At 50.1% G+C, this 27351-nt stretch overlaps 1 protein-coding gene and 2 long non-coding RNA genes across 5 annotated transcripts in view; 2 read left to right on the forward strand and 1 right to left on the reverse strand.

The window, feature by feature from the left end:
• Nucleotides 1–11243, forward strand: part of CR2 (complement C3d receptor 2) — a 48160-nt gene extending 36917 nt beyond the window's left edge. Inside the window, exons 40-42 of the mRNA XM_051808517.1 lie at nucleotides 4691–5246; nucleotides 5791–8690; nucleotides 8937–11243. Of these exons, the coding sequence (XP_051664477.1) occupies nucleotides 4691–4838 (148 nt within the window). The 3' untranslated portion in view covers nucleotides 4839–5246; nucleotides 5791–8690; nucleotides 8937–11243. The remainder of the gene's footprint in view (nucleotides 1–4690; nucleotides 5247–5790; nucleotides 8691–8936) is intronic.
• A 6169-nt stretch (nucleotides 11244–17412) lies between these two features.
• LOC127480497 (uncharacterized) lies at nucleotides 17413–27155 on the reverse strand. Its single transcript, XR_007907923.1, has 3 exons — nucleotides 26890–27155; nucleotides 26490–26637; nucleotides 17413–18408 (listed from the first exon to the last, which is right to left on the reverse strand). It is a non-coding gene; the product is annotated as an uncharacterized LOC127480497 (long non-coding RNA).
• Nucleotides 23009–25988, forward strand: LOC127480494 (uncharacterized). 3 transcript variants are annotated; one of them, XR_007907920.1, is made up of 3 exons: nucleotides 23009–23102; nucleotides 24249–24319; nucleotides 24996–25988. It is a non-coding gene; the product is annotated as an uncharacterized LOC127480494 (long non-coding RNA). The 3 variants fall into 3 exon arrangements; XR_007907919.1 differs by lacking the exon at nucleotides 23009–23102 and adding an exon at nucleotides 23122–23168; XR_007907918.1 differs by lacking the exon at nucleotides 23009–23102 and having other exon boundaries at nucleotides 23768–24319.
• Nucleotides 27156–27351: the final 196 nt, after the last annotated feature.

A 27351-nucleotide genomic window follows, 5' to 3' on the forward strand; every position in this document is an offset into this window, starting at 1 on the left:
CCTTGTGTCCCATTTAACCCTGAGCAATGGGACAGTCGGGTCTGCTTGACATTTGAGTCCCTCATTTCGATTCCTACTGAAGGGAATCTGTCAGAGCACTCACCAGCATTTGTCTGTGCTGAACTGTCAGAAAGCTACCCACCCTTCTGATCCATCTTTTTGAAACGGTTCATGGGTTTGGGGTGAGGATTTTTCTTTGCTTGTTGGCTTTTCCTGATAATTTCGGGCAGGTCAGGTGGTGAGGAGTGTCTGTGATGGCTGAAATTTGGATGTGATGAGGTCTGAGAGGTGCAGCTTAGCCCTGAAGGCCCACTGGTGTGAGGTTAACTCTTACTGCTCTGACTGAGGTGATGGAGCTCATTCCCAGCATGGGTTTGGTGCCAGCCAAGATTTTCCAATGCTGAGCCACGTCTGGCAGTTGGCATTGACAGACAGGAATTAGGGGGTTGGATGCAGCAAACCTCAGTTTAGGGTGAGATAATTGAACACACTGACCCAGGCACTCTGGGTGATGTGATGGACCACACCAGCCTTCATTTTATGGTTCTGCCCTGCTGATCCACACTTTCTGTGGTGCTTGGGTCTAAAAAGGAGGCTAAAAAACAGTGCAAGAGACCTTCAATTTTTAGATTACAGATCTTTTGGAGGAACTTGGAGATGGCTCATAGCAGAGCAACATCACTAAAATAATGAGGATTTATTCACAAGACCTGTTGTGTTTTTAAATCCCAGACCTTTGGTTCAGACTCTTAGCTATACATAATATTTATTTGCTATTGCTTGTCCCAGAGCTGTTCTGAACTGGAGGGAGCAATTTTAGCATGGTGATCATTCTGGGTGTGCTTAGATATTAGTGCTGCAGTTCCTAATCTCGTGATTCCCCTCTGCTCATCTGAAAATGGCTTTGACTTTTCTGGAGTCATAGTTTTGCTCCACCTTTCCTAGGGAAACCCACAGCCTGTTTGGAGGGCACAGGAGCTGCTGAACCTCTGGATCCTGGGTAGGATTTCAGATTTCACAAGGAACAATGAGGTAAAACCGGGCAAACTCACACAGGGGAAGAAAAGCGTTGCCCTTACATGGCTGAGGTCAGGGAAGAGCAGTAGGGAAGTACAGCCATGAAAACTCATCAAATTTAGCCTTACACAGCTTGACTGAGCAGCACATTGCAAAACTAACTACACTCAAAGAAATGATCCTCCTAAGGAGCTGAAACCAGAAAAGCCATTTTCTATTCCAAACTTCTGTACCTAAGCATCACCTTAGAATATAAAGTATTGATTGCAGGGCTTGAGAGCAGTCACGGGGAGGTGATTGCTGTGATTTGTATAGTCAGTTCAGGAACATGGTGTTCCCCTGAGGCCACCATTCCAGCTCCTTTAGGTAATGTCAAGGGAAGTCATATTTTTCTTTTGTGTCGTTCAAGAAACAAAAGAATGTCCTATGCCCAGTGAGGAGCATAAGGAGACAAATACTGCCAGATGTTCACTGAAGTATAACCTGCCTTTAAACCAGGTATTTGAAGACAAGCCTTTAGTTTAACACTATCTGCAGTAAAAGGACCTGGCAAAACATCCAGAGAAAAGCATTGACCAAACCCCTGACTGACTCCCCTGAGCTGCTGGTTTGTACCTGTTCCCAGGATTTCCAGCACTCTATCACTGAAATATTACTGTTATGTTTGAGAATATTTAAGAAACATTTGAGCTCTACAGCCAAATCCAAACCCTGTGGCTGCTGCTGGACTTCTGTGCACCACCACCATGAGTGTTTGTGTGGGGAGCTGAAGAGATGTGCTCAACTCAGAAATAGCTCTATTCCTTGGAAAGCTGGAGGGCTGAATCACACTGTGTTGGCTCAGTTTTTAGCAGACAAGCCATCACATATGCCTCCCTGTAGGCGCAGAGTCGTCACTGGCATCAGGATTAGCAGCCAGGTTTTTACCTTTAGAAACCAGGGAATAATGATGCAGAAGGCTAAAGTTGATTGTAAGGAGGCTGCCCAGGGCTGGGGGCTTGGGGAGGTGGGTTGACAACACTGGGAGCAGGAAGGGTCTGGTCATGTCCCTGCTTGGCCTGCTCTGGTCCCTCTGTTCAAAAGGAGCCAGCTAACGTGCCCCCAAATTGAACTTTGGGGACTGAATAAGTTATTTTGCTCAGAGGCATTAACCACTCCACTGCTGCCTGTGAAGCTGAGACAAGTAGAGCCAGCCCTGAGCATATCCACGGCTGATGTTGTCCTGAGTCCACTGAAAATACGAGTGACAAACAGTGGAGAAATAGGAACACTGGAGAAAAATGTGGAAAGCTGGGAGGGGACAAGACAGCTCCTGAGCTGAGACACCTGAACCTGAAAGCACCAGGGAGACACCACTGGCTTGACAGACACTGGGAAACTTAAGAGAACCTGCAGAGTCCACCTGCTAACGAGCACAGAAATGCAAATATACACAGACACTTTTTTTTTTCTGGAACAGAATGTATCTCCTTAAACACGTGCCACTGCTGATTCCCAGCAGTCCAGAGGAAGTCTTGGGGGAAAAGGGGATGAGGGAACTAGTGCAAAGTTTTTGAAGTCTTGGAGGAAAAGCGGATGAGGGAACTAATGCAAAGTTTCTGCAGTTAGCACAAGAAGCAAATTACAGATATGGATTTTAAAATGCTTCAGAGACACGGGATTTTTTTTGAGCTACAGTTTTGGACTCAGTAGTCCACTACTGCAGTAATGCTAATTATCAAGCCTCCCCTTCAAGTTCAGGATTCAAGCGCTGCCACAGATGCAAGAAAAGTGGATTGGGAGTTCCTGAACCAACTGGTTGCTGACCATGAGTCAGGGGAATGACCTTGCAGCAGGCAGCTCGCCGTGCCGCTCTCGGAGCCGTGCCAGTATAAACGGCGCTGGCATCTCTGAGTGCTGGTGGAACCATTTTGTGAGATTGAGATTCCAACTTGGCCTTTCCTGCTGCTGCCTTTGCACTGAAACGTTTGGGTGGGTGAGAATGGGCCAGAGTGGTCCCTTCTCATTTTTGTGACGAGGGCATCTTCACAACCTGGGCTTGGGACCATCTGTATCTATAGGCAGATGTATAGAGGATATGGACAACTATCTCTTGCCTACGTACTTGTCCATTAACATCAGCATTACAGATATTTAGCAAATTAAATCTTACCCTCCCCCACAGCCACACCCATATTAAACTGTAAGAAAACCCCGTGATTAAGTTTTAAAAAACATACACGGCACCACTGAATTTTCTGGATGTGATTTGTGAGAGGAGCGAGGGTAGAATACTTGGCATTTGGTCATTTTAATTAATCTTCCCAAATAAGAAAAACATTTGCTTGTAGACTTTAAGCTTCTCACAGCATCAGGAAAGCTCCTGACACCGAGCCCAACGCTGTATTTGTATAACATGGAAATGAACAGCAGCAGCAGCAGCAGCAGAGCTGCAGGCTCCGAGTCTACTCTGCGAGCTACAAAATGGCCAGGGGTGCTGTTGTGTTCATCCGAATTCCTTCGCCATTTGGGGCTGTGAAATAGGTGGATCCAATACCCCTGACCCTTCAGGTATGGTTTGAACCCGTAACAGCGATACTAAATTAATGTTTCTAACCATATTCAAGCTTGTGCCCTCATCAGCCCGACTCCCTGAAGCACAGGCAGGAACCAACAGCAAAATTCGTCTGCGTCACAGATGTAACATGACCATCGGCAAAACAAGTGCAAGGGGGAGATCGTGGCTGTCTCGTCACTCACAGAGCCTTCCTCCTCTAGAAAAGAATAGGATGGTGATGCTTTTAGGTTTATATCGTCAGCATTTGCAATCCTGAACTTCCTCGCCCGAATTTTGCGGCCCTTGGAAGGGTCAGAGCGCCCGAGAAAATCGCGTGTGTTTTGTCGGCGAGGGCCGGCGCGTTAACGAACGCTGCGTCAGTGCTGCACCAGGGCCGAGGCACGGAGCAAACCCCACTGCCCAGAGCAAGGAAAGCCAGGCTGGGAAAAATGAATCAGCTTACACAATGGCACACGCACAAGTGTCAGAGGGAGGAAGAAATCACAGCTTTCCCAAGTCCTTTTGAGGCAATATGCAGAAAATGATTATGGAACGGTTAAGCCACGTACAGCTCGCAGTGACAGTGCCACCCCTGTGCACACAGTCGCTGCTGTCCTACAGAAATATGCCATGTCCCCTTCTTAGCCTTGTTTCTTGCCAGTCCCACAGATTTACCTGCTGACAGTAACCTCAATTCCTGAGTAATGAGATTTACAGCTGAAGTTTAACATTGAAATAACTCCTCGTTTATCTGTGTCTCCTTACCCTCCCTGTGTTCAGTCTCAGTTAAACTAATTGTGGCAAAAAGATGGTGGCAAAGGGAATTAAATCAGATACATCCCTGCACTGAACACTGAACCAGCTGCCAGTGGCACCTCCTTTAAAGCACTGAGAAATGTCATGAAGCAGCACTAGCTTTACAAATTACGGGGTCCTCCACCCCACAACTGTGACGGGAAAACCACAAAGAGTTGTCCATGCAACCGACACTCAGGAAAAGAGACTCAACCCACCCGTCTTCCACGCAACCAAGCAATCGGGGCTTAGTCCAGCTCCCGGCTGTACAGAATTCCCTCCACAGCTGCCTCGGACTGTTCCTGCATGTGTGTGTATTTATGCCTGTCTGTCTCGCTGCAGGGACCACCGTCGTTGCTGCTATTCCTGTTGTTCCCCTGCTCTGCGGATCTGGCGCTGCAGGAGGCAAGGATGCTCCAAGGGAGCCAGCTACAGCCAGCGAAGGCTCAGTGAGTCAGGAGGGGTTGTGACGACTGCAGCAAGAGTCTGAAATTCCCTATGGAATCTGGCAGAAGAGGAGGGGAAGGAAGAAAGGTGGTGATGGGAAAGAGGGGAAGAAAAGTGGGGAGTGGCACGTACTGCCTGTCCTGTTCTTCCCTCCCCGTTCCTACCGCCGCAGTGCCGTTGGAAATGGCGTCCTCCCCTCCGCGGAACTGCGCAAACGGGCGGAATCCACGAGAAAACCGCAGCGCCTGCGGCCTGCGCCACCAAACCCCCAAAACTCGGTCGGGGCGAGGGTATGGTGCAAGTAGAGCCCTTCTCTCCTTCCCTCAGAGCACCGTGCAGGGGACAGGCTACAGCTGAAGTGATGGAGACGGCGGACGCGCTGTGTCTGAGCCGGTTCTGAGCCCAGCGGTTGTTGCTAAACAACCAGCCCTGACGCTTGAGATGTCAACGAGTGAGTAATATAGATTAAACGCTTATGCTATCACATCCTTAAACTTGTTTAAGCCTCGGGATGATGAAAAGCTGTGGAATAATGTTCCCTGCCATATGAGAAAGCAAAGTTACCACTCCACTGCATAATCGGGAGACTTCCTCGGCCAGAAGGACCAAGCTCAAGGCTGGTTGTGTCCTCAGCACTTCCAGGCAGAGCTGCCATCTTCATTGCTGGTCACTTTAAGAAGAGAGGTGAAAAAATAGTGTTGTAAATGGTTAAGAGGAAAAATGTTCTCCCCTTTATTTCCTCATCCTCTCTCTGGAGCTGCTCTCTGCCCTCAGTCTCCCGTTCATCCTTACCCAGTCCTTCCCAGTCCTTGGGTCCTTGATTTCTAACGCTGTCATTTCCTTTGCAAACCTTTACAGACCCATCACTGAGGGCAGTCCTCGGCTCTCCCTGATGTTACCGAGCCTGTGGCAAACTCACCCTTGTGCAAACGAAAGCCGAGTTTGGGCAAGAGTCATTTTCGCTTCTTTAACTGTTCCCACGACATAATTTCCAGGTGCAATTCCTGCCCCAAGCCATTACAGTCCTGCTAACGCTCAACCACCGTATAAGGGAGAAGAAGGCAAGGAGAAAAGCCCTGAAGCCCAGCGCTTTCCCCTCCGCCGTGGGCTGCAGCTCTGACACGTCATCGTCGCGGCCGGACGGCGGAACGACACCTCAGGGAGCACCCCTGGATGTGAGGGCTGGCACCCACCGCCCCGAGGAGTCACCGGCTCCTGTCTGCCCGTGCCCGAGGGACACCTGGAATCCCGGGATATGAGGTGGGCAGCGAGCGGGCAGTGAGCAGCGGGCAGGGAGTGGTGGGCAGGGAGAAGGGAGTGAGCGGCAGGCAGGGAGCAGGCAGGGAGCAGAGAGCAGGCAGTGGTGGGCAGTGGGCAGGGAGTGCGTAGTGGGCAGAGAGCAGCAGGCAGGCAGCAGGCAGCGGTAGGCAGAGGGCAGTGAGTAGGGGGTAAGCAGGGAGCAGCAGGCAGGGAACAGGCAAAGTGGACAGTAAGCAGGGAGCAGACAGTGGGCAGGGAGCAAGCGGAGCAGGCAGTGGTGGGCAGGGAGCAGGCCGTGGTGGGCAGGGAGCAGGCAGAGTGGGCAGCGGGCAGGGGACAGGCAGTGGGCAGGGAGCAGGCAGGGCACGGGCAGCTGCCGGTACTTTGAAGCAAGTGAAATCAGCGTCGGGGTTTGACACCCAGCCCTCGGCCAATCCGGGAGGGCTTTTCACCTGCCATCACCTCCTCCGCCAATGGCGCGGCGGCTCCGGGCCCAGAGCCCTCCCCGGCCAATGGGGAGCCGGCTCCGGCACTTAGTTAATGATGCAGCAGTACAGGGAAGACTATCACATGTGAGCTGGCCGCCTGCCAGCATGGAGACACCGAGAGAGCAAGGTAAACAACTTTCCAACGCCAAAATGATGACATTTAATCCCTAAATGCTCACTTCCCGTCTCGACTCATCTTTAACCCCTTTCAGCTGGTGTAGAAGCGTCTGGAAGGCACCGTCTACCTGTCCCCCCCAGTGCTTTTAAAAACTGGACGACATGCCCTGCAATGATCACTGCGTCACCGTTTGCCACTTTCCGAACTACGCAGTGACAAACCTCCGAGCTCGGAATCGCAGGGCGCCCGTTAACCCCTCCACCAAACCCTCGCCAGCATGCCAGCCCTCAGGGAGACGGGGGAGAATAAAAAGCCCAAACAAACCAGGCAAACAGCAGTCTTTGCAAAGTTGTCATCTCTCCCCCACGACTACTACCCTCCTCTGCAGTACAGCAGTGCCGGCAGGAGTGACATTAGTGCAACCTGTGCCATTGTTCCATTGAGAAAACAGCTCTGACGCAGAACAGAGCAACCATACCCAGCCAAAATAATAACACAGGCACTTCGGGACCCGAACTTAGGGACGCCGGGGGAGAGGGACGCCCTGCAAACAGATAAAATCCGTGGCTGCAGCTCCAGCCCCATCCTGATCAAAGGGTACGTACGTGAGAGAGGCGAACCGGACCGAAGAGCTGTGCCCGTGCACCATCTGCGCAGTCCTCAGCCCTCCGCTCGCTCTGGAGCGCCGCAGAAGAGAAGGTTCCAGAAATTTCCTTTCTGTTAACCCTTTCGGTGTCTGCCCACTCTCCCTCCCCGCGGGATTAAGCGCGCCGGGTCTCCAGCATCGTCAATGGGCGAAGCCTCCTACGCCAACCGAGCCCGAGTACGACGTCTAAATGGCAGTGGATGGTGGCAGGAGCCCAGCCCGAGGTGTTGGTGATACTTCTCTTTCTGGAGCCCTCTCTGCCTCTCTTGCTGCCTCTCTCCCCTCTTGCTGCAGCAGGGCTGTTGCTGGTAGACCTATCGACGGAGCTTGCTCTCTCACTCTCTCGCTGAGCTCTGTGACGCAGCTCTAAATTCTCCAGCCTGCTCCCTGTGTTATAAGAGCGGAACTGCAGCTTTCCAGGGAGCCCGTGCCAGCGGTGCCAGGGCCAGGCAGACCGGAGGGAGCGTCGCTCCTGGACTCTGCACCTTTTTTTGGCAATTATTCTGTTGCTCACCTCTGTTTCTGTGCTGCCTCCACGGCTCTCAGCCTCGCATCTCCTTCTCTGCTTCTGAGTCATACTTACCAGGTTAACTCTTTTAGGATTGGTAGTCAGCAATACAAATCTCAAGCGAGAGCAGCTGAAACCACAGCCAACTTTGTGGTGGTTTCTGCTTTAAAAAACCAAAGCAAATCTTCTTGGCTCTAAAAAACAAAAACACACACACACACACGCACGCACACACACGTTCCAGTAGAGAGTTAGTGCTTTTTGATTAACTGTTTCGGTGACAGGAGCCATTACTTGACTTCCTAAAATAAAATATTTTAGGCCTACGTCCTGCAAACCCTCAGCAGGCAGATACCCTGAAGCACAAGGCAGCTTAAAAGGAACTGCTGCTGTGAGTAAACACAGGTCTTCTGGGCAGGAGGCTACTGCTGGCCCCACAAGACCCTGCTCTGCTGGCCACAAGGCATTGATCTGAATGTGGTTCAGCTGCTGGGCAGATGCGTGGTGTGAGATAAGGTACTGAAAGTGCCATAACGCTATAGGATCTTCTTAATCTGAGCGGCATTAATAAGTGTTATCACACACACAGATTCAAAACGCTCGGCGTAGGCAGGGGAACTAATAACTGCGTTCCTGGAGTCACCAGAATCCAATAATCCCCGACAAAGACAGTCCACAGGCAGCTCTGTATTTCAGCACAGCAGGCGTCGCCAGGCAAGAAACATCTTGCAGCTGAGCACTCTCTCCTTGCCTCTGCCCCCCAAATCCCTCACATTAACTCCGGTGCCTCCGGTCGGGCTCAGCGCCAGGCAGGGCGGGCAGAGCTCTCCCGGTTTGTAGCCTCAAAACTGGAAAAGTGTGGAGGAGGATCCACGGTAGGTACAGCTCCTGGGAATCAAAGGAGCTAATGGAGAGGCAGCACCGTGTGAGGGAGTTCATGTGTCGGCCTGTGCACACAAAAGAGCCAGGCAGCAAGTCCATTGGAAAACACAGAATCCAGGGAGAGATCCCTGTTCCACACCTACATCTGCCATTTTAATTCCGACTTCAGAGCCGGCTGCGAGCGTTGGGTTTTTCACTACAACCAAAGCTGAAATAACCACTATTTTTTCCCTTTGCAGCGTCTGAAGAGCCTGAGCTATTTTGGGATTTGTCTGTACTACACTGAAAATGACACCTGTTACGCACAGACACAAATGAGAAGAATTACAAGCTCCTGGTTTCTCAGATATGATTCTGCAGGAAATGGAACAGGATCCTGCGAGCCAGGGACCCGGGAGAGCAGCACAGGCTCTGCTGTGGGGTGAAGGGGATGACCCTGGTGAACCGAACAGCCAGACACCAGTACAAAAAAATATAAAAAGTCTGTTGGAGCTGATGCAAGGGGAAATCAAGCCTCCATGTGACCAGAAGAAGTAGTGCATGATCAACTAAATGCCACAATACATGGTTTCTTATGCAATTGAGCCCATGGGAGTTCAAGCCTTGCACATACACTTTGTGGCCAAAGCTGCGAGGATTAACTCCTTCGGTTAACGACGGCGAGAGCACCCGGCTCCTGAAATGAGTCACCCTCGCTGAAGTAGGCCAGTGTTTGCTGCCATGGGAAGCTGCCTGTGCTGGTTTCAGTTACCCCTGAGTTATCTCAGAAGCTCCAACGTGCAGGGTCAGGGCGGATTTTCCACGTTCCCCGTTTCCCCCCTGGTTTGCACCGCTCCAGCTCTGTGCAGGCAGACGGGGACCTCCTCGCTGGAGCCATGAGCCCCACGGAGCTCTGAATGAGCAAGATGAAGCACTTGGAGCCTCAGGAATGGGACAGTTGACTGGTGCTTTTAGCTCACAGCAGTTTTGTCAGTCATGTGGTATATTAAGAAGGTAAAATGAAGCTTTGGTTTATTTCAAATTATCTCTTTTCGGTTGCTTTCAGGGGAAAGGTGGCATGCATTTTATGGCTTGCTTTCATTTAAAAATCACCAACCCTGGAATGTTTCTAGGTTTACCTGACTGTTAAGTACCTTCTGGTGGCACTCAGGCTCCCAAGAAGACTCAAGGCCACACTGCCCTGTGCACAACTAAGTGTGTAACTAAGAAGACTTGGCACAATGGAAAACTTCAGCACTTGGAAGTGAGTAATGAGGCCCAAAACAATTAAAGTCATGTTCTGATGCTGTTGGTGAGAATTTGGCATTTTCTGTAAAGAAATAGAGGCCATGATTCCATAGTAGAAATTTAGGCTACTCTTCTAAGTGGAACCCATGTACATATTTTATACTGGTTTTGGGGTTCTTTTTGCCCTTTTTTTTTTTTTTTCCCTCCAAAGTCTAAAAGCAGGAAACAGAGCTTTGGTTTTGTAAGAACTGCCTATGAGGGTACAAAGTCCTGGACTAGAAAGCAAGCTTGGTAAATGGAAGTTGGAAGCAGAGATCAGTATCTCCATGTGAATGGCAGTGTAAGAATCCATTCCAAAACGAGGGCTCACAGCTGATCACAGCTGGGCCATGGGTTAAAAAAATTTAAAAACTTTTTATAGTGTAGACACTGGAACAAGATTTCACAACTTATAAGTGGAGCAGTTCAGGCTGGATGTTGGGGGGGAAAATTTTATCTTGAGGAGAGTGGGAAGGATGAAACCCCCAGACATCAAAAGTCTGCTGTCATTGACAGTTTTCCTCAGCACCATGAAAGGATCAGGGAACAATTCCTCAGTGAGCACAGGAAGTGTGGGCTTGCACTGCTTCTGTGCCAAACTGGACCTAAAGGTTCATCCTCAGTCCTCCGGCGTGTCCCGTGCGATTCTCCGCCGTCACGCTGCAATGACCTTAATAGCAATAACATATGGAGGCTGACATTCCAGGCATCTCCCCCTCGTGCACATCACTGCTGCTCTGCTCTTGTGGGTGATAAAATAACCTCGGCCATCCACTGAGGAAGGCCCTTGGTCTTTTTTAACAATGAAGGAAACCCTCGTGGTCCTGCCCGCACTTCCAGCTTCCTGCTGGCGAAGCCTTGGCTCGGCTTTCGGTTTAAATGCCATCGGCCACACCTTCCTCCACTGCAGGAAACACATTGTTAAAATCAGGGCATGTTCCTGTTTAACTAAAAGGCTGAGATAAATAATCCAAAGGCCCCGATTATGCCAAACAAATTCCTGCCCGAGACGTAGCAAGTCTGGGCAGCTGTAAATCTGTAACCCCCCGACCTCGGCACCCACGGAAGGGATGGCTTGGCACAGCCCCGGGGGAGCGGCTGGGGATAAAGGGAAGGAGCAAAGAATCGGCCAGAGGTGGGCAGGGGAATGGAAAAGTCCCTTCCCTTTACCAACCCCGAGTCCTAAAAGTTGCTTTAAAATGCAAAATAGTCCGTTTCTCAAGTGTTGATGTGGGGGAGCTCTTTTTCAAGACCTTTAATTTGTCGGCCTTACAAACAACTCACCACCTCAGTGAAATGACCGTTTCCAACAAAAATCTGTCTCGGCACAGAATTCCCAGCCAGCTCCATTCAGGGAATACCTTCAGAAACAGGAACATGTAGCCCATCTGCCAGGACTATTTCCCCTAAACCTCACCAATCAGAGGGTGGGTAATTTTTAAATTTTTCTTTTGACTGTTGTCATAAAAAATCATCCTTAAAAAAACCCCTTCAATTAACTCTTTGCTGTAGCAAAACAATTGTCTGCATTGACCACAAATAAAGGCATTTTAGTTGTTGCTTAGGGAAACCAGCAAGTTTCTCATGTTTCCTTATTAGAATCAATAAAATTTTGCATATGGGAAGGCTGAGTAAAATAAAGGTTAAATAATTTGACCCACATTGTATGTGGAATCAGGGTCAAAGCTGATAGGGAGGTTTGGGCGTTCCTTGCTCCCAGATTTTATTCAAGTTGTGCCTCTTAATTATAGTCCTTATTGTCCAGAAGGCCCCCAGTCAATTAGTGAGACATAACCATCATGTGAGACAGGAGCCGCTGGAGCAGCCTGGCTTTGGGAGGAGATGGAATAAGGAATAAAAAAATAAGGAATTATTTTGAGGAGACACTTCCTTTCAGTTTTCAAAGCAAAGCAGAAATAAAAGTTTGAAGCCTTCCTTCTGTTTTCACGTGTGCATAGAGAACAACAGACAGTTCATGGTCTTTTAGTGCCACCCTGACAGCCACTGGGACGTGCAGATTTCCAGGAAACTGGAGACTCAGAATTCCAAAATAGGAATATTTGCTAATGCAGCAACCAGAGTCCATGAAGGGGTATTTTACAATGTTTTTCCTACTGTGACTACAAGAGAAAAGTTACAGAATCACAACAAACATTTAGGTTTTTTCTGAAAGGTTTATTGTTTTCCAGACAAATTCAATTAGTGAATTCCAGAGGTGTGGCCAGTGAGTCCTCTTCTCTGCCAGCCCAGTGCATACACATAAAATCACAGCATCCCAGAATGGTTGGGGGTGGAAGGGACCTTAAAGCTCATCTCATCCCACCCCCTGCCATGGGCAGGGACACCTTCCACTAGCCCAGGTTGCTCCAAGCCCTGTCCAACCTGGCCTTGGACACTTCCAGGGATGGGGCAGCCACAGCTTCTCTGGGCAGCCTGTTCCACTTGGAACACACTGTTGCTCTCACTGGGGTCCCAACCAGCAGGAGGAAGAGCTGCAGGCAGATAAATAGCAATAAACCCCTTCTCAAACAGTTTTAAAGCTGATTCCGTGCGTCTGCTGGGGTGTGCAGGGCTGACACGGCACAGGGAGCGGGGTGGGGGGTTCAGAGTCCTGTCTGGGGGGTGGTTCAAGGGAACTGGATGGAACAGCTGGTGCTGAGATCAAAAGCCTGCGAAGCCAGAGGTGTGGGTTTGTTTCCCAAGAGCTGTCGTGGATGTGTTGGCATTGGGGAGTCATATTTGCATAAAGCGTTTGCATTCTCACTGCAAAGCCAGCCCACGCAGTAAAGCAGGCTCTGAAATGGGAGCCTGCAGGTGAAAACCTGGCCCTCCCTTTGAAAACCTGGAATCCTGGAATTTACCCTGTGAAGTCTAAGAAACTTCCAGCTGGAAAAGCCGGGATCCTTTTCAAAGAGATGGCACTACATTAACGCAGGAGCTGCTTCAAAGCAGAGCTGTGTCGGAGCCAGGTTCAAGTTGTTTGGGATCCTCAGCCCGCAGCTCTGCTCTGGTCGTTGTCGTCCAGCATTCCTGGTTGGAACAGCAACGCTCCCCGGACCCCCGGCCGCTCTTCCCAGCGCTGGGAGAGGTCCCAAGAGCAGCTCAGGCTCCCCCGAGCCGCAGGTTTTTACTCGGTTCCAAACCTAAGGAGCCAAGAGCGCTGAGACAAAAGGAATTATTTCAGCTATTAGCTGCTAAGAATAGAGCCGGCGGGGGTGCTGAGGTGCCTGACAGCGCAGCCGGAGGAGCAGGGATTGCAGTGGGAGCACGGAAATAGCCCTTTTCTCCACGCTCAGCACCCGGGAGCTTCATGAGTCACTCAAACGCCCGGGCGGGGGGACAGGTGGGGTGCGGAGGAACCAACACCCTGCCCGTGCCTGGAGCAGGACGTGCCCCCGGGGCTGCGATTTTGGGGGGAAGCTCTTTTTCCCTAAGGGGAAGCATCTTCCCAACCCCCAGGCCATGGAGCACCCATGGGAGAGCACGGCTGGGGCGAGGAAAACTCGACCACTGCCCTATTCTGTGCTTCGAGGTCCCACTCCCCTTCCCGGGGCCGTGTCTCCCCAGGGCCACTCCTGCCACTCTCGCGCGGGGCAGGAATATTTGCAAAAGCCAAACATTCCCGGGGGGGCCGGAGGAGTCTATTGATGTCGATCCAACTGTGTTCCAGGGTGTTTCCCTAAGTGCTAATCACGAAGTTCCCTTCGCAAATACATCGCAAAAAGGTTAAAAGACCCGCGCAGCAGATATTTAAATGCGGGGTCAGTGACTGACGAGGTGCTCAGGGATGTCTTTAACATCTTGTCCCGATGCCATTTAGCACAAATCCTGTTGGTATCGCTGCGTGTTTTTATCCAATATAGCTTGGAAGAGGCAATTTTCCTTCTGTGCTGTTTGTGCAGCCCAGGGTACAACACATTCCTGATCTATGACGAGGTTTCCAAACTCCATAGTAAAATGAATAATAATGATAGTAAACGTTGTATAACTTTTTTTTTTTTTTTAATACAGCAATCTTTGTATTACTTCAGTGCTGGATTTTCCAGTTATTACACGTGGGCAAAAAAAGGACTTTTTTTTTAAAAACCACCGTATCCACACAAAGCAAAACAGGAAAAAAACCCCCAAATCTAAGGATTAAAAGAAAATTTTTGTGCCAGTCCTGGGTGCCACTGCAGAAAAGAGTCGAGCTGGACAGAATTAAACATCTCAGCTGGAGCGTGGACAGGGCAGCAGACAGCCTGCTAAAAATAGATTAATCCTAATTACAGCCACACTTCTGCTTTTTCCAGGTTTCCCGTTTCACGTGGGGGGCACGGGAGGCTGTGAATGGAGAGGGGGATCGGTGCCCACTGTGGCAGCAGCGGGGTCGGGGGGCACAGGCTGCCCGTTATTGCATAACCCGGGAACGCGGAGTCCTGGGAGGGAGCGCCGGGAATGACGGCAGAGCCCCGGCCCTCGGCTCCAGCTGATCAGCACAGGCTTAACTCAGCGCCCGGCCTGCAAATCTGCTCCCCCCCAGTTAAATAAACCTCTGGAAAACTGGCTTTCGGGTACCGTGTGCTTTGCTGTTTTAAAGGTTTAAACCTCACCGCCCTCCTGGCTCCCTGAGCTGCCGGGGAGCGTGTCCCGTGCCAGGGCTGCTGGCGTGGTTAAACCCCCCGGAGCGGGGCCGTGCCATAAATCCCTGCTGCTTTTATTTCCTCCTGGACAACATTCCCGCTCGCTGCTCCTCACAGGCAGAGTTACAAAATGTTTAGTACGAAATAAACACATTTAAGCCTCTGTTTTGCAAACTCCGGTGGTTTATTTCTCCCACCGAGTCCACGAAACTATGGCAAACAACTATTTTCCCACCCTAAAGAAAGTATGTTAATTACCAATTTAAATATTTAGCCAGAAAACGTATCGCTTCAGCTATAACAACTTTGTTTTGTTTAATCAGAAGCCAGGAGTGAATGCTATGGGTTTTCTTCTTGTTCCTGTGGCAGTAACCAAACACTCCTTCCATATCTTGGGTTTACCTGAGGAACAACTCCTGCCAGCGCAGGGGGAGAAGCATGAATTTCATTTGAAGTGTCCAACTGAGCCTGTTGGGATGTTTTATTTAAAAATCAAAGTCCTGATGAATGACAGGACACAGCCATGGCAGAGGCAGGATCTGTTTGGCAACAGTGTCGTCCCCAGGGCTGGCACCTGTCAGGTTGCTCTGAGTGGGCTTTGGATGGGCTGGGGGCAACAGTATTTTTGCTTGCAGCTCATCGGAAAGGATTTCAATTTACATTTTTTAAGGTTCATTTTCCTTTACGCTGAAACACGGATCCAGGATTTGGCTTTTTTATTTTGAATTAAATGAGGAAGAGGCACTGCAGAGCAGTTGGTACCTGTGGGCTGCCGGGTGCTCACCTGAGCTGACAGAATTCCACCTGCACATCCCTGTTTGATCTGTCCAGAACACAGTCCCACAGAGCCTGTATCCCAGCTGATGCTGTAGCATAGTTTTTGGCTGTCCCACAGTCCTGGTTGTCACTCCTGCTGTCACCTCCCAGCTCCCTGGATTGCCGCCCCGGGTACACAAAAACCTCCCTATAAAAATTTTACCAACCTTAATGTAACAAAGCAATATTTTCCAATTGGGAAATGAATAAGCAGGGGAAAAAAAATTTGTTTAGACATTCCTGAGCAGCTTGTTTAGAGCACTGCTGTGCCCTGTCCAAGGCCATCCCTCCTCCCTGTGCCCACTCTTGTACCTACACGAGGTGAGCCTTGGACCCGACTTGGAAACCCTGCGGATACCAGGGCACATCCCACTGAATGTGTGTGTCTGCCAGCCCCTGCCTGGAGTGAGCGCTTTTATAAGCACAGCAGAGATTGGGAAATGTGCTGTGATTCATCTGAATCCCTGCAGTCCCCACTCCCACCCCAGCTCAGCACCCACGAGCGCCCGGGAGCTGCCAGACGCAGCACCACGCCTGCCTCCGGCTCCTCACCCGGCACCCGCTGCCAAAGGAACGCCCAGGACTTTTCAAGCTCGATGCCACAAATTATTTGTTCTTATCTGGAGGAGAAAAAAAAAAAAAAAAGAAAAAAAATTCCTGAAGTGCTTTTTATTACCGAAAATTATCATATTGGGGATTATCATATTCATCAGCTGGGCTGAATCCGCCGGCGCCGGCGCTGACCGGGGCGTTTTGCTGTTCCTGCTGGGATTGGTGCTGGCAGCTCTGGCTGAGGTTTCTCTCTCTCCCTCTTGTCTCAGCCTGGAAACTGGGATTGTAAATTATTTTGGCCGGGGATAAACTGGCCTAAATAATTTGCTTGTACAGCGCTGAGCCACAGTGGCCTCTGGGTCTCAGCTGAGCCTTCTAGAGCCTTCTAAAAATAAGTAATTCTAAGCTGTTATCTTTTAAAAATACTTGTAAAAAAAAAAAAAAAGAGGGAGCAGGAAGAGGATCCTTTCCCAGCTGTTTTGTCCTCAAACTGCCAAGATTTATTATTTTTAAACCGTATTTTCTTGATCAATTCTCTCCGTAGCTTTTCGTAAAACAAGGGTCCACAAATTTAAAAGTTGGGACATAGCAATAATCATTTGGAAATCACAGGTAAGTTCTAAAATCCAAGCTACCAGTAACGAAATAAAAATTATTCTCAAAACAATGTTTTTATGCATGAGTTGATTACTCTTCCCAGCCCGGAATTATTTTGCAAACAAATCTCAATTAGAGAGTGAACTTTTCTATTTTTTTTTTTCCGAAGAAAAAATAGATATGTCATTTTTCAAGATATTTTGGATATTTTCCTTACTTGGCCAATTCTCATTAGTCACATTAGTCCCACTATAGATATTTTTTCCCTTTTCAGAATGGGAGACCTTTGTTTTGAGTGATTCCTTTGTATAATTGGTAAAGTAGAAATCAAAACATTAAACATTACAAAACAAAACAGATGAAAATACTTTCAGCTTTGCTCATGTTCCTGCCAACTATTTTCCTCTTAAAAAAACCCCCCACATAAACCAGCTCCTTCTCAGCCTGTTTTACTCCTTTAAAGGGGAAAGGAGACCTGAGGATTCACGTTCATCCTGTGGGAAGGACAAACAGGATCCCTAAGGAATGGCAAGGACTGGGTTTAAGCCTCTAAGCCAGACTCTATTATTATTCCTCCCCCAAAAAACCCCAAGAAAATAAAAATATATTATCATAGAATGGTTTGGGCTGGAAAGGACCTTAAAGCTCATTTCATTCCACTCCCCCTGCCATGGGCAGGGACAACTTCCACTGGTCCAGGTTGCTCCAAGCCCAGTCCAACCTGGCCTTGGACACTTCCAGGGATGGGGGTATATTGTGATTAAGGTACAGAATATTACAATATCACACCTGTGATGTAAGTACAGACTTTTAAGACTGCTTTAAATGTCTGTTTTGCACAGCACACCAAAACTCCTCCACGTTATTAAGAGATTAATAGAGCACAATTTATTTGTGGCTGCCCCGGACTCCAGGCTCTGCTCTTCAGATCCATTCCCACGCTGCCACACTTCATTCCCGAGGGCTGGGCCATCAGCATGTGGGATGCAATACTTCCAAGAGGGCTCATTCCAGCAGGCCCTGTACCTCCTGTTCATGGAATCTGTGTGGTGTGTCTCTCTGGGAGCCAGGAACAGCATCACTGGCTGGTCCATCGGAGCCCGTGCCGGTGCCCTCTGGTCTTCTACCTCCAAGATGGAACAACAGTCTCCAGGTGAAGTGCTTCCCTGACTGAAAATTCCTCTTAAATATTCAGAGTGTGAAAGCTCAGGAAAATCAGAGCTTACACGAGGTGTTAAAATTTGGGGTGCACCCAGAAGAGAGAACAGATCCCAAGGCTGGGACGGGCTCCTACCCACAGGAGGCTGCTCTGCCCCAACCCGATGCCATCCCTGAGGCTGCTGCACACAGTAACTCATGTTTGGGAAGTTTTGGGAAGTTTTGCCTGGCTGGGTGGGGACTCAGGGGTTTCTGAGGGGTGCCACCCCAGCTCACAGTGCCTCAGGTGTGCCAGGATGACAAGGGATGTCGTGCTTCGTGCGCCGCTGGCCCGAGTTAACCCACAGCCCTATTTTCCACCTGTAACCATGGCAACCTGAGTTATCTCGCAGAGGTGCCTGTCACCCCGTGGTAGTAACACCCTGCTCCTCACAGTCCCACCACTGGGATTATCCATGTGCACACCCCGACATGGGAGGTGGTGGCTGCAGCATTCCCGTTTCCAGTGCAACTGTGGGAGAGGCCGAGTGGGAGGTGAGGAGGAGGAGGCAGAGGAAGAGCAGGAATGCTGGAGCAGTCCAGGGCTGTCTCAGCAGCACAGTCAGCTCCTTGGCAACGGGAGGATGGAGTGCCAGGGTGGATGGACACAGCAGCAGCTCCAGGGGAGAGGAGCATCACCGGGAACGTGGCTCGTGTGATTCTGTGGAAAGAGGAGGTCTGTGGGGTGTTTGGCTTCCAAAAAGGTACATCTATGGCAGGGTGAAAGGTCCAAGACATTCATTAGAATACAGGAGTCTGTGAAAGGGGAAATGTGCAGGACAGTGCCTTCTGGCCTTTAGGGTACCCTATTTCACCCACTGATGGGGTGAGGAGAGGGGCTCAAGGGGAATGCAGGGAAGCAGATGGGATATGGGAGGTGAAAATAGGGCCATCAGATGTGCACATCAATGAGCCAAGAATGAGTGAGACCTGTATCCCAGGCTTCCCTCTGACACGTGCTCTTTCGTCAGGGCTACCCCCTGGGAGCTCTGGCCTCCCAGGGCTTTGCTTCCCAGCCTTTCTGGTTAGAATTCCCTTGGTGACGTGTAGCAGGTGATTTCTGTAAGGTTGTTCTGGAGACCTGCAGCTCCTTTGCCGGAGATGGATCGTTCCTTCCCCTCTCTGCTGCAGCTGAAGTGTGTGTGAGGCCACTGCAGGAGGGAGCACTGGGTTCTGCACAGCCTTGATGCCAAACCCACCACCCACAGGGATGAAACCTGAGTTATCTAAAGCCATTCCTGCCTCGGAACAGTGAGGTTAAAATGAGGTTGTCCAAGATGAGCTGCCTTAGGACAGCCATTCACCAAACTTTGAGTGCAGGTGAAAACTGAAATGCTGGTGCCCAAATGTGCCTAAAGACACAGGCCAGGATATTGGCAGTTTCTGGAAAATGGAGTAATAGTGAGCTGGTAACATTTGGAGATGATACAAAATCACTGAGGCAAAACAGTGAGGAGCAAAGGAAGGATCTCGTGGTGTGTGGTGGCTGGGAAAAAAAATATCTGATTAAATTCAGTATTTGTAGGTCCAAAATGATAGGTTAAAGAAAAAAAAAACAACCAACCCAAACCACAAACCCTAAGTGAACACAGGGAGTGATGGACACGGTGTAACTCAGCAGCACATGGAGAGCTGGCTGCAGGATGTGGGAAGGGCTGCAGCTTCCTGGGTGCTCCTCCCTGGGTGTTCCCTATGGGTGAAGGGCAGGCTCCTGGCACGATGGATTTGTGCAGTCCCAGCACAGGGCAGGGCTAATTCTTATATTTGCATCATTCCTTTGGGGTGACAAACTGTGCTGAGCAGGCAGCGTGACGGCCCCACGGTCACAGAGAGCTGGGAACCTGTGGGAGGCCAGGTAAACACAGCACAGAGGAGTTCCACACCGGGGTCAAACACAGTCCCTGCTCATTTCACAGCCCAGCACAGCCAGTGCTGAGAACTGCACCGTTAAAACGTATTTAAAGGGTGCAAAGTCTGCATTATTCCCTCTCCCAGTGGTTTATGGAAACAGCCACCTGGCTGGGAATGCTGTGGGAGGGCCACTGCCCTGGGCAGCCAGGTGAGAAAGGATTAGGACCATAAAGGAAATGCTGCATCATAGTTTAAAGGCAAGTGTTTCTTTCCCAGAACACTAATGTCATTCCTACAGCACAAAGAACAAAAGCTGCCTTCTTTAAATCCCTGGAAGTGTTCAAGGCCAGGTTGGATGGGGCCCTGAGCAACCTGATCACGTGGAAGGTGCCCCTGCCCATGGCAGGGGGTTGGAACGAGAGGAGCTTTAAGGTCCCTTCCAACCCAAGCCTTTCTATGATTCTAAATCCATTTCACAGACCACAGGGTGGGGAAATCTCTCCCCCTCAGGTAAGTGGCATTGCAAGGGGCTGCCTGGAGTGGCTCAGGGTTACTATATCTGCAGACTTCCAAGCTGGAGATGCAGTTGTTCCATGACTGGAGAGAGTGGCAGCGAGGGAGACCCCTAAAGCCAACACACAGATGCCCTACAGCTTCAGAAAGAAAGACAGACAGAAGTTGTGGTATCGAGACCCCTTTAGGAAGGACCTACTGCCTCCTAATAACCTTAAATAAAACCACCCGACTTCCCATCTCCATGGTAACTCCTTCCTCCAAAGCACTTCCAATGCAATTTGTTTCCTGTTCCTCTTGACTTCTCTGGTGGTTTTAGAACAGAACAGTCAAGGCTGAAGGGCTGGACCACAGATGAGAAACCACCTTTGCCTCTGAAAGCGAGGGTCAAGCAGAGCTTCTGTTCCCTCCCAGGAGATACCTGAGTTCCCTTCACCAACCTGTGTGGGATGGTTGCTGACTGCAGAGAAAAGCCACAGACAGCAAGAGAGGATCAACAGCCCTCCAGCCTCTCTCCTTGCAGGAGCTGGTGAAGTATAACTTACAATTTGTGAGTTCTACAAGTCACTTTTGGTAGAGGTCCCAGCTCAGGATGGATCCCTGTGCCTGCCTTCCAAAGGGCCTTGGCTTGTAGTGGTGCTGTTGTTGTAGGGAACTGCCCAGACTGGGCTTTGCTGCTCTGGGCATCACCACACCCTCTGGTGTTCTGTTCATGGTAGAGGAGAGCTCAGAAGGGCCACCCTTCTAAAACCCTGCTCCAGTCTGACAGAGTCACACCAAGAACAAGAATTATCCCGGGAACGAAGATTCCCTCCAATGGATCACGAACCCAGCGCAGGACAATGATGTAGGTAAGAAGTATTTTGTCAAAGGGGCAGTGCATGAGAACATGTCTGAGCACAAGAAACGTGAGCCTGTTAAATATTAAAGTTCCAAAATTAAACTCTTGTTTATGTAACGACCGGGTCACCGCTGCTGCATTGTACCAAAAAAGGCCCTTTCCAGCGGGCACTGATCTCCCACAGCCTCCCCAGTGCCCTGGGGGCTTCCTGGTCTCTCCCAGGCCTCCCCTGAGTTGTGTCCCTCCAGATCCAGCTGCTCTGTGCAGGTTGGGGGCACCAGGATCCCCCTGGAGTGGAGATGCTTGTGGTGCCATTCGCCTCTGCAGGGAGCAGGACCTGGCACCTGAAATCACAGAACTGCTTTGGGGCTTAACCCTGACACTCAGCTCCTCACCCTGCTGCTTGGTAACTCCTCACAGGGCTGGAGAAGCAGGAGGGTTGTTACTGGCTCAATGTATTAAGTGAAGTCCCTCCTCGGTGCCTTTCCCAAACCTGCCCTTCCCACTCTCCTCTTACATCAAACATGGTCCATCTGCAGGCCACCAGTTGGACTTGGTGGCTTTAAACCACGATGAAAACTGCATTTGGGGCTGTCCTGTGCAGGGCCAGGAGTTGGACTCGATCCAGCTCAGGATATTCTATGATTTTTTTTCTTCTCAGATTAAAGAATGACACTGGTAGCGAAGACAAGTCTGCAGTCACTCCAGAGAACAGTCCAATGCCCTTGGTGCTTCAGCTTGGCTAATTACAAATATAACAGCACAACAAACTACAACTAAGAAAATTTAAATGCAAAATACCGAAAAGAAGCTTTATGGAGCTTCCCTCCTGCAGAGTGTCTTTGAAAAGCCTTCTAAAAAGCCTTTCACCGCATTGCTAAACACACCTTTATTTATTATTTTTTAAGAAAGGGGCATAAAAGAACTTAATCCAAACTAAATATTTAACCAAACAGCAATTAACTAACAATGATGAATGGTAAACAGTCCTAGTCCCACGCTAAACGGGGACTTCACAGCCAGTTTATCTAAGCTAAAGCTGCTCAAGGGGAAAGGCAAGTTTATTGAGTAAACTTTGTCTCAGCCACCTCGCTATTAAAACAGTCCACAAACAGAAACTGCATCATATATTCTGAGAGCAAAAATAAGGGGCAAGAATGTAACAACCCATGGCGTGGAAGTTACTGTGCTACATGGAGCAATTACTCCGAAATAGGAAAGCAGAGAAAACACCAAGCTGTGAAGCAGCAACTTCCAACCCCCCTGGCCTTGTGGGAAAATAAAGTGAGAGACCTCTTAAATTCCACCTGATGTTCCCATTTGGCCTAGGACTGTCATTCCTGCTTATCCACTAGGAAGGAGTGAGCCTGGGCAGAGTTGGCTAAAATTTTACCCATGTGGGTCCTTTTTTTTAAATGTCACGGAATCAGATTATGATTGTGATTATTATTATTACGGCCATTATTATTATTATTATTACTATCATTATTATGCCATTATAATTATTTTGCCATTATTATGCTATTATTATTTTGCTAATTTATATTTCTATTATTTATAGCTATTATTATATTGTTGTTGTTGTTATTATTGCTATTTATTATTATTGCTATTTATTATTATTTTTATTATTATTATCTATTATTATTGCTATTTATTATCATTGCTATTTATTATCATTTTTATTATTATTATTTATTATTACTGCTATTTATTATCATTGTTATTTATTATTTTTAATTATTATTATTTATTATCATTGCTATTTATTATCATAGCTATTTATTATCATTGCTATTTATGATTTTTTTTTATTATTATTATTATTATTATTATTATTATTATTATTATTATTATTATTATTATTATTATTATTATTGCTATCGATATTATTATAAGAATCACTATTATTATCCACACTATGACGATTTTAAATCACCCCCCGTAAGTCTGGCGACTCAGAGCAGGCCGGGGAGGGGGGGCCGTGCCCAATCCCTCTTCCCTCCCCGCTCCGGTCCCTCCCCCAGCCGCGGCCGCTCCCTCCCCGTGGCCTCGGGCCCGAACCGCGGCTGCCGAGGGGGGGTCCCGGCGGGCGGCGGAGCCCCGAGAGGAGAAAGAGGGGGCGAAACCGGGGGGACCCGCGTGGGGTGGTGCGGGGGATGCGTGCGGGGACAGGCGGGGGATGCGCAGGGGGGTGCCTCGGATAAACCGGGGCGGTGAGTGGGGGGCGCGCCGGACGAGGAAGATGCGCGGGGGGGGGTGGAGGGAACGTGCACGGGGGGTGCACGGGATGCGCAGGGGATGGTCTTTGGGGGGTCCGTGGGGCGGCGCAGGGGATGAGCATAGGAGGGTACGGGGGGGTGCAGGGGATGTGCATGGTGGTGGTGAGGAAGGGAGCGAGCAGGGGATGTGCACTGGGGGGGCCCTGGGGTGGTGGCGGTGATGGGCACAGGGGGGTGCAGGGGATGTCCATGGTGGTGGGGGGGACAGGGAACGAGCAGGGGATGTGCACAGGGGGGTGCAGGGGATGTCCATGGTGATGGGGGGCACAGGGAACGAGCAGGGGATGTGCACAGGGGGGTGCAGGGGATGTCCATGGTGGTGGGGGGTGCAGGGGATGTCCATGGTGGCGGGGGGCGCAGGGAACGAGCAGGGGATGTGCACAGGGGGGTGCATGAGTTGTCCATGGTGGTGGGGGGCGCAGGGAACGAGCAGGGGGTGTGCAGGGGAAGCGCGTGGGAGGCCGGCTCGGGATGCAGCCGGGATGTGCGCGGGGTGCGCTCGGGATGTGCCCGGCCCCGCTCCCCCCGCTCCCCGCCCGCGGTACTCGCCTGGCGCATCATCATCCCCGCGGCTCCCGGCCCGTTCCCGGGGGGCCGCAGCGGCTGCCGGGGCCGCATCGAGCTGGGGCGGAGCGGGGGAGGCGGAGGGGCCTCCCCGGGCTCCCTGCGGAGGAGGCGGCAGCGGGGCCAAGGTCACCCCGCACCGACTACAACTCCCAGGAGGCAGCGAGTCCCCGAGGGGGGGTCGGGGGCAGTGGATGAAGGGCGGGGGGTTCGCCCCAGAGCCCCCCTTCCACCCTCACCGAGCTGCCTTCTCCAGGAATTTTCCTCTTCTTCCCCAGAGGACCTGGGATGTCCCGTCCCGGGGGATGGCAGTGAAGTCTCTGAAAATCCGGCACAAATAGACACAGATCTATTTCGGGATTTTCCTCGCTTAAACAAAAAAAAAATAGGCAGCAGGAGGAGAAATTAATGTTTAAAGGTTGGGTTTAAACTGCTGCCTGTTCCTTCCAGGTCTGCAGCCACTGCGTGTGTCACTGCACATCTCCAGGACCACCTTCCAGGACCTCCACAGTCATTAATGGGTATTATTCTCACTCCCTTTTAGGAAGTGGTGGGATAATCATTCCCCATTTAACGGCTGGGAAACTTGGCACAGCACAGATTAAGTGATTTGCTGACAGGCACACAAGAAAATTGCGCTAGTCAAGCGTTCTCCCAATTATGCCATCCTTGGAACTGCATAATTTCCCTGCGTGATTCCAGACACGGCTCATACTCCCTGGGCAGGGCTTCGTGGCTAAAAACCAACCAGCACCCACGGCAGGATGGGGCTCACAAGTCTGTGTCCTCGGCGTGGGGATCCAAGGGCACAAAACCAGGGTCACTCAGTCACCCAGGATGTGCTGGGAGGACACGAGAGGCCTGGGGAGGTGGAGGGATGCTCGGCTGCCCTGGGGGTGCTGCACAAACCCTCCCTAGTGCTCCCCAAATCCTGCTTCGCCTTCTCGACCCGCGCAGAGCCGGCAGGATTCCGCAGCCCAGTGGGAATTCCCCAGCGGTGCCAGCACCGGGGGCCTCCAGGGACCAGCAGAACGTCCCTGGACCCGGCCAGGAGCTGGGGCGCTGCCATCTCGGTGCAGCATTCCGGCCGCAGGGAGCCCGCGGCGAAGGATCCTCTGGAGCAGCGAGGCCGGTTGGGAGCAGGGATGGGGCTGCACCTGCCCCTCGCTCATTCCCTGCCCCTCCCTGCTTTTCCAGGCTCCCCTGCCCTCATTCCGATGGGCCCTGCCTGCCCGGCCTCCTAATCTGCGCTAAGTGGGACTGCCGATGAACGCCGTGATAAATTTAGAAAGAAATCTTTGTGTGGGTCAGAGGAAAAACACGGCGGCCCGGGGAATCCGAGCTGCAGCGACGCGCTCTGATTTCCCTCTGCTCCCAGCAGGATTTAACGCTGGAGTTTCTCGCTGCTGGAAGCAGGAGGGATCCAGAGGGTTTAGAGCTGGGCCGTACTCTGCTGGAGCTTATAAACCAAGGATGCCTCGAGTTAAAATAATGATTTTTAAACTAACATAAGTGAAAAAGGAGCGGGAGGGTGGCTGAGCTGCCCCAGCTCCGACCGCGACCTGACATTTCAGCCCGAGACTCTTAAAGAGCAAGTTTACCTTCCTCAGGACTTGTTTATACGCGAAAGGAGGGATTTAACTCCTCGTTCGGGCTCCTGCCCGCACGCCACAGCCGCGCTGCTCCTTCCCGATCGCTTTTGTTAATCTCTTAAATTGTTTTAAAACAACAACAACAAAATAATAGTATTAGCGGTGCAAAATCCCCCGTGAAATCACCAATCCAGCCCCACTTTCCTCGCTGAAAGTCTGAGCAGTTTCAAACTGTTTTATCATTTGCTGGTAAATTATATTGTACCAAGGCAAGGCAAGGAAAAGAATTCTCTGAATGTATTTCCTTTAATAAGCTATTAAGACCTTGTACTGCTAATTAAACTATTAATTAGACGTCTTATCGTTCCTAAACACGTTAGCATGTTGCCAAAGCAGAAATAAGCCTCTGGGGCAGGAAGAAGATAAGGAAAGAAGGAAGATGCAAACAAGAAGATTAAAAAAAATATGAAGAAAAAAAAAACCCCACCAAAATAACCAGAAATAGCAAATAAATAACTAAGGGTCAGTAGAGTTACATATTGCTTAATTTATAGGAATAAAAAAGTATGTAACTTGAAAATAAATTTTCTTCATAAAAGGGCCCTTGGGACATCTGTGTCTAATGCAGGAAAAAAAGTGATAGGAGTTTTCAGAGCTTTTTTTCTGCACTCAGAGGAGTGGAACCAGGAGTGAAACTCCTTTTCTCCCAACACCATAAGGTGAGCCTGGGAACATGGGGAGAGCTCTGCATCATCCCAAGATCCTGCTCACACCGTGTGGTCTTTGGGACCTTAGTCCTGGCTCACACTGATCTCTGCTCATCTCTGGCTCCATTGCAGGGTTTGCAACACGAGCACATTAAAATGTTTTTAGAGCCCAATTCCTCAGCATTTGCCTTTGACAGTTTCTCTCAAGGGATGGATAATCTCATTTATGTCTGTTACTGCAAATCAAAACACCAGCAAATTAAATAGATCTGAAGGCTAAGATTAAAGACTCAGAATTAAAACACACGTGAAGTGCCTGTAATGCAAATAATTGTAAATATAATTTTTTTCAGGGTGATGGAAAAGCCCTACCCAGATGCTGTTCCATTTACCTTGAAAGCAAAGACAGAATCAGAGAATCATGGAAGCATTAAGGTTGGATAAGCCCTCTAAGATCATCAAGTCCAACCACTGCCAGGTCCAACCACTGAAATATCCAACTGGTGCAGACATGGATTTCACACGGTGCTGGTTTCTTTCCTATGGTTAGAAAAGGAAAGAAAAGGAAATGAGCTCGAGCATCACCTTTTACCAGAGCCAAGAGATGCTTTTATGTCCATCTGATGATGACTGAGCTTGTGGCTGACCCAAAACTGGGGTCCAGTGGGCCTGACTGGAGGAAGCCGAGGGCACTGCTGGTTCCCTCCAGCCACAGGGATGTGCCCTGGCTCCACGGATGCTGCTTCCCCATCAGCCACCCGAGCTGGAACACAGCATGTCACCAAAGCCCACCTGGTCTCGGACCAAAACTCCTCCATGTCCCGGCAGCAGATGGGGCAGCGACTACTGGGGAACTCCCACGCGAGGTTTTTTGCAGGATCCAGCACGGAACAAGCAGATGGAAAATGAATTGATGTGAAACCCATGCTAGAAATTCCATTGTAGACGTTCCCCATTCCCCATTTCCACTTTAAAGCCCATGCTGTCTGCATTAGCCTTTTATAATTCCATTATAACGGTGTCGCTGTGCCTCGGGGCTGGATTGCTGAGGCACTGTGGTGGGGCAGCACCCTTTTTTGGGAGCTGCTTCTGCCTGGGCACCGTTCCCCAAGCACCAGCTGCCCTCTAGAGCCAAGTAGTGACTGTTCTGGCAGAGCGCAGCCAGCAGATAGCAGCATTGGTACACAAAATGTACCCGCTGCTCTTTCAAAGTCGCGCAGGAACCTTGGGGTGTTTAAGTCTGGGGCTGTGACC

The sequence above is a fragment of the Manacus candei genome, unplaced genomic scaffold (assembly GCF_025592945.1).
Source record: "Manacus candei isolate 608988 ecotype Guabito, Panama unplaced genomic scaffold, ASM2559294v1 h1tg000073l, whole genome shotgun sequence".
NCBI classification, from domain to species: Eukaryota; Metazoa; Chordata; class Aves; order Passeriformes; family Pipridae; genus Manacus; species Manacus candei.